General features: G+C 33.4%; 2 protein-coding genes across 2 annotated transcripts; both read right to left on the reverse strand.

Annotated features, from left to right (window-relative positions):
• Nucleotides 1-2,907: 2,907 nt before the first annotated feature.
• On the reverse strand, nt 2,908-3,799 carry LOC143363705 (uncharacterized). The gene is made up of 4 exons (XM_076804251.1): nt 3,672-3,799; nt 3,405-3,549; nt 3,121-3,331; nt 2,908-2,991 (listed from the first exon to the last, which is right to left on the reverse strand). Exons 2-3 carry the CDS (start codon nt 3,527-3,529, stop codon nt 3,127-3,129), a joined length of 330 nt encoding a protein of 109 aa, XP_076660366.1. The 5' UTR covers nt 3,530-3,549; nt 3,672-3,799; the 3' UTR covers nt 2,908-2,991; nt 3,121-3,126.
• Nucleotides 3,777-4,422, reverse strand: LOC143363706 (uncharacterized). The gene is made up of 3 exons (XM_076804252.1): nt 4,372-4,422; nt 4,086-4,289; nt 3,777-3,992 (listed from the first exon to the last, which is right to left on the reverse strand). Exons 1-3 carry the CDS (start codon nt 4,411-4,413, stop codon nt 3,777-3,779), a joined length of 462 nt encoding a protein of 153 aa, XP_076660367.1. The 5' UTR covers nt 4,414-4,422.
• Between the last annotated feature and the right edge of the window lie 2,201 nt (nt 4,423-6,623).

Below are 6,623 nucleotides of genomic sequence, written 5' to 3' on the forward strand. Positions count from 1 at the left end.
AAAAATCTGTAAAAACGAAACTATCCAACGAATTTGTTTGAAAATTTGTGGAGAGATTGTCACAGGTACAACGCTTATTTGGCAAAAAAATTTTTGTAAAAAGTTGTTAACATTAAGTAATATGGGCTTATCGAAAATCTCTGTTTTCTGCCCATTTTTTATTTATGGAAACATACAACAAATCCTTTAATAGATTTTGGTCTGAAATTAATTGTTTTGGCAAAGTGCAATATTGATCTAATTTTGTGCAAAAAATCATGAGATCCTTCGAGACTCTTTCGCCACAATTTAAGTTTAAATATCAACTTTCAGAATTTCCAAGAGTGAATCGTGCGGAAGTTACGATTGTTTGATGTTCCAGGTGAAATTTTTTAGGAATATTTCTAATTAATAAAGAAAAATGTGAAGTGCATATGATTTGTTAATTTTTTATGTATAAAAAAATATTTAATGTAGGATCTCGGGAAAAACGAGGGCACCGCCGCCGGGAATCGAACCCGCGACCTCACTGGTGGTAGCCGATCGACTAACGCGCTCACCCACGGAACCCTCCCGTTCTTCCCGATCTCCTACATACTTTTTGGTCTGGGGGTCCTGATCCCACACTCGGCCATCCTGCAACGACATTCGCCCTCGAATGTCCGTCACAGCGTCGTCTCATCGTCTTTTTTGTGCTGTGGCCATACACAGAGCCACCAAACACAACTCGTCGTAACAACTTAGAAACTCACAGCGCCACCTCGTGCGGCGATCGGTGTTCCAATTATGTAGGAATAAAGCCGGCTGACTGGTTATGCAGATATTTATTGGCAATATATTTCACAATCACGACTTAAATTCTAAAACTTTACCGATTCGACTATTATTTTTTCGACACAAAAGAAACCCGACTATACGATTTTCACCATCTATTTTCAATCGTTAACTAACTCCGATACCCGTCTGTCCCGTTTTTATATAGCGTTCGTCTTATTTATTTTATTTGTTTACTTCCCGGGGCAACGGCCGCTTGTCCTAGCGTTTTTCGAGCGAACGTCAAAACATCGCATCCCTTGCGCTGTTTTTCCGTTCGCTCAGGTGATTCGCGCCGCGAAGGTTGCGGGGCAACGCCTGATACCTTTAAACATTTGGCGGCTCTCGCGTCCCCGCCGCTCACCCTTCATTCATCCACACACACACATCCATTCATTCATCTCACATTAATAACAATTTTCTTTATCTTACATAAATTATTTTTATAGCGTTCATTGTAGCACTACCAAAAAACTTTGTTTATTTAACATAAAAAATTGTTATTAAATATTTTTTTATATGTATGAATGCCACATTTTTATTATTATCTGATATGTATCCCTTAAAAATTTCACCTGAAACATCAAATAGTCGTCCGTGCGATTCATTCTTGGAAATTCCGAAAGTAGATATTTAAACTTAAATTGCGGCGAAAGTATCTCGAAGTATCTCGTGATTTTTTGCACAAAATTAGATCAATATTGCACTTTGCCAAAACAATTAATTTCAGACCGAAATCTACTAAAGAATTTGTTGTATGCTTTCATAAATAAAAAATGGCCAGAAAATAGAGATTTTCGATTACCCCATATTACTTAATGTTAACAACTTTTTACAAAAATTTTTTTGCCAAATAACCGTTGTATCTGTGGCAATCACTCCACAAATTTTCAAACAAATTCGTTGGATAGTTTCAATTTTAGATTTTTTGCCGCTTTTTGGCCATTTGGCACCACTGTGCAGCGCGGTGCTCTTGTGAACCATATTTTTCAAGCTTCGCGCTATTTCCTTTAGTACATTTGTCCCGCGACACTCAGTTTACTTATTTTTGAGCTTATTTTTCGAATTTTACTTTGTGCATTAATTATAATATTCTTTTAAGTTTGTTTAGGATAGTGAGGTGCAGAGCAGTGCAGCAGCAAGTGTAACAAAACGTACAAAATAAGTGGATAAAGATATTATCATTATGTATTAGTTATATGTATGTATTATGTATTAGTTATAATTATCTGTTACATGTATAATTATGTATTATTATGTTTTTAAATAAAATATTGTTAAAATAATGTACTGTTGCAAAACATATTATATCCTTTTAGTATAAGTGTAATTCTAAATTTAAAGTAATCGTACTGAACAGTAGGTATCTGTGTATGCGTATGTGAGTAGAATCGTATAGCTATATATATAGGTTTTAGTTGAGGGAACGAGGGAACCAATCTAGATGACACTGCTAAAGTGCACATGTAGGTTTACGGTCTGGGGGATTTCCCGACTGCGGCCTACTACCGCCGGGAAACCGGAAACTGGATGGAAGGCACTGTTGCGTGTTGTAGTACAGAGAACTTTATTATGTCTTATCTCGACGAAGGTTATTACAAGAGAGAGATTGTGTAATCTCGGCGGCGGCAAATCCGCCTTGGGTCGTCGGACACGTAGAGTCGAGAGCGGCGACTCTCTCTTGCCGCTTGCACGCGGCTGATGCCGGCGATGCTATCGCTGCGGCAAGGTACGGCAGCATACGTAGCCCCTACACACACATTATACATGGGAGATTGCCCTCCCTGGTTTAGAGCCACTTTCGCTCCCACGCAGCCTTGTTAAGTATTTCAATAATATAATCATCTAAAAAAAAATATGTCCAATTAATTATCCGTACTGCTTGATTATATGAAAAATTTGATTTTATTGTATTAACCCATTAGCGCCCATTGTACTCGCTTGAGTACAGCATAACAAGATTATATTTGTTTGCTTCTAGCGCAATCTGAGATTGACTAGATGTTTTGTCCATCGTTTACTAAAATTTAAAAAAAAATTCTTGGGCGTTAATGGGTTAATAATTACGAATCAGAAAAATCGAGATTAAATATGTGGAATGAAGATAACCTGACACTGCCCCATGCTGTATTGTCGAGGAATTCAATGATGCCGGAGTCGCACCTGGTAACGTTTTTGCATCCATCCATCCTAGTGTACCTTTAACAACAAATATATATATATATATATATATATATATATATATATATATATATATATATATATATATATATATATATGTACACAATCGATAATACGTACTACATAATATAAAATTTATTTATTTACCGCTTTCTATAGGATTATCAGTTGTTTCGGCAAAACAGTTAGCATCAGCAATTTCCTCATTAATATCTTCATCTGTAGAAAAAATATTTTAATTCTATGCGGTAGCTTTAGAATTCTAAATACATATTTACCTGCCAATGCACTGATTGTATTGATTTTAAAAATTGTGTCTTTATGATGGAATATACTTAAAAGCTCTTTTAGAGATAATCTACAAAATCATATAAATTTAAAAACATATATACATTAAAAATAATTATAAATAGAAAGAGTGATACACTAACCTTCCAGTATCAAATTCAGCTTGAGCTTTAGCAATATTTTTCCTTCGACTAATATTTTCACGAGTACGTGGTTTTCGAGATGCTACACCATTTTGTAGACGATTCAAATCTAATTCTTGATCCATAAGCAAATCTCTTATTTTTTCTAAAATTTAATAACATTTAACTACACACTGCCGCATATTTAGAGTATCATGCCAAACGATGTAAATATATAGTTATTAAATTGTAAATAGATTTATTGAAAAAAATTAAATAATACTATACCCAGAAATGCCCAAACGTTTATGTTCTGTTTTCCTAATTTTAGACCAGCAACATTATGGAAAGACTCTGCAATATTGTTAGTGCGTACTGGGCAATTGTACACGCTTACTTGCGATGCCTTTTTAACCAATTAGTTCGCATGTAAGTCATAAATAAAAGAACATTGGGAAAATTACTTGCTATATTGTCTGCCTCTTCTTGTATAATTAATATGGCTTCTTGAAACTTTGTTTCAGGTACTAAAGCCAGAGACATTGCCATACGCACAACCGTATTAGGTACATTAGTCAAACCAAGCTTGCGCCACTTTCGAAGAATAGCCTGCAATATATGTATGACAAAAAATGTAGTTTTCTATAATAGACAAAATTGTAATATGTATGATAACATATAACTTCAAACAGTATCACAAACTTGACAATAATGAAACCAGCAACCATGTATATGTGCATTAGGGAACAACTCATGTAGAGTTATAACAGCGGCTGCTTCATAATCACTCATTATGAATCTTATATTATTTGCCAATTCAGGTATTAAATTAAATATCTTTTTCCATATAGCAGCATATAGTGTAGCCGTCCGTCTTTCACATAGAACAAGTATAGTTGCAATACCCTGAAAAAAAGCAATTCTTTATGTTCGTGAAGGAGCATTGCATACAATTTAAGAAGTAAATCTAATATAAATTATGTTTTACATTATCCATGCAGCGTATATGGATGGTGTAGAGCTGCCCCATGTGAGGTTCCTTGGGTAAAATCTAAAATTACAGACGACTACTATTATTTGCTATTATTATTATTATCTATTAAGTATATACACATTAAAAGTTTACTTTGAAAAGTTTGATATACTTGATATAAACATCTGAGTTAAATAGCTTCTGTAATCATTAAAGTAAATCATTAAAGAAAAACATTATAAAATTTCTAAGAGTTTTATGCTACTTACTGCAAATGTTCCATCAACGAATATTTCTTTTGATTTCTTCAATCCTTCCAGCAACCCATCAGTTGTAATTATTACAGCGGTTTCGTCTTTTAATGACTTCACAAGACATACATTTAGATTTTCCAATGGTTGATAAATTTTCATCTGGCCATACAAAATTTCTAAGGATTGTGGAATTGCGGGTTTGAAATTAGCTCTCTGTCTGTGCAACGTTGGCCTTAATTTTGTAAATGAACAATGAGCTGCAGCATCTGGATGTCTTTAAATAAACATTTGTATAATATTTCAATGAATTTATCGATATGTGACACTGGCAACAATTAATTTTTGTGATTTTTTAATGTGTTTTAAATACCCCCCCCCCCCACCCACGTTTTAAAAATCTAACACAAACTAACTCCTTATGGTTGTTCTTTCCTGTGTGCACCTGCTATCCCTAATCATTTCTGCAACATATTCAAAAATCTTTGAAATCGGTGAGAGTGCCACATATCGATAGGTAGATCAATATTTCTCCAAAAAAAGTTAATAAAAGAAACACATAAGAACAGTAAGCATAAACATACTTTCTACAAACATCATCAAATATTTGTTTAAATGGGATCAATGTCTCCCGACACAGCATCGTCATTTCTTGAATCATCAAATACCGTGTAGCAAGATATTCTTGACCAGGGTGATTATGGGGTTTTATTAACGAAACAGAACCATCGCTAAGAGTCATTGCAGCCCCACAACATCGTGTAGTTCGTCGAGTGTTGCACCGATAAATGTTTTCACTGCGACTATCTTTATTGTAAGCATAATCGTTGTGTACATAAATAAAAGTCCCTTTCGCTTTCCCTGCGATTTTTTCCATCTATTAACAATATACGTAGTTTCAGAAAACAAAATATTATCGTCTATACAATGAATTTTGAACAGCCACAATTAAACAAATGTAAAAAAAAGTGGTAAAACATTAACGACATGGTAAAGTTAAGATTACACATTTTATAGAAATGAATATAGAAATACGATAATTACCTTGAATAATTGATTCAAACAATATATTGTGATATTTGTTAGCTACGCGTTGCGTGCGTAAAATTGCGTCCATGTAAAATAACAAATGATGGTCGCTGACTAAACAAATGCTTGTGACGAACATAAAAATGAAGATATACTCGGTTTTGGTTTGGTTTCGTTTATTCTTTTCTTTATGATATTATCGATGATATAGAAACTTGCCGTAAAATTAGTTATAACAAAGAACGTTGTTGTTAAAAATTTGTTTACATCAACATATCCTACTCATCGAGAAGAGAAAAAGTTTGAAAGGAATTATATGTCGCAAACAAGTAGTTATTGAGATATACGCTGAAAAAGAATGTGGAACATTTTATCTTGATTATTTTTGTCTATACGTATAACACCACAAAGTCAAATTCTGCAAAACTTTTTCAGCTTGTATCTCAATAACTATTTGTTTACGAAATAGGGTTTTCTCAAATATTTACCCGAAAAACGAAATTACTTTCCGAATAACCCAATATTAATTAAATATGCAGAGTTTGCAAAATAAAGAGTTACAAGTTGTTTACTGAGAATCTAATGGTGGTATTCGTTGCATCTTTCTATTAAATTAATTAGTCCACAGAGGCTAATCTCTTAATACACAACAAATTATTTTGACTCTTAAAGTTTTTTAAATGGAAAGCGGTATCAATTTACATTATTGTGATAACTCTCATCAAACTGAATAACATTTACCTGAACCATTTTTTTATTGTGACATACTACGTATGTCACATAATAGAAACTAGTGCACAGTAAAATTAGTGTATTTCATAAGACACTTTGAGTTTATCTAATAAATGGTAAAAAATGTAGCCTCTGTGACTAGAAAATTATTGTATACTTTCTAAACAAGTACTTATCAATAAAAAAGCCTTTACAAAACATAAAATGAAATAAATACAGAACTGTTTAGAGTCGAGTTTACTAAGTTCCCACTTT

Source organism: Halictus rubicundus, unplaced genomic scaffold, assembly GCF_050948215.1.
Source record: "Halictus rubicundus isolate RS-2024b unplaced genomic scaffold, iyHalRubi1_principal scaffold0100, whole genome shotgun sequence".
Classification (NCBI taxonomy): Eukaryota; Metazoa; Arthropoda; class Insecta; order Hymenoptera; family Halictidae; genus Halictus; species Halictus rubicundus.

What these genes read in the sequence shown, in the direction of transcription:
- LOC143363705 (XM_076804251.1), bottom strand. Translation starts at nt 3,529, where the DNA reads ATGGATCAAGAATTAGATTTGAATCGTCTACAAAATGGTGTAGCATCT. An exon ending in GCTGAATTTGATACTGGAAG is followed by an intron (nt 3,332 to 3,404) that starts GTTAGTGTATCA and finishes ATGATTTTGTAG; the next exon opens with ATTATCTCTAAAAGAGCTTT.
- LOC143363706 (XM_076804252.1), bottom strand. Translation starts at nt 4,413, where the DNA reads ATGGGGCAGCTCTACACCATCCATATACGCTGCATGGATAAT. An exon ending in ATATACGCTGCATGGATAAT is followed by an intron (nt 4,290 to 4,371) that starts GTAAAACATAAT and finishes GCTTTTTTTCAG; the next exon opens with GGTATTGCAACTATACTTGT. An exon ending in GCTGGTTTCATTATTGTCAA is followed by an intron (nt 3,993 to 4,085) that starts GTTTGTGATACT and finishes CATATATTGCAG; the next exon opens with GCTATTCTTCGAAAGTGGCG.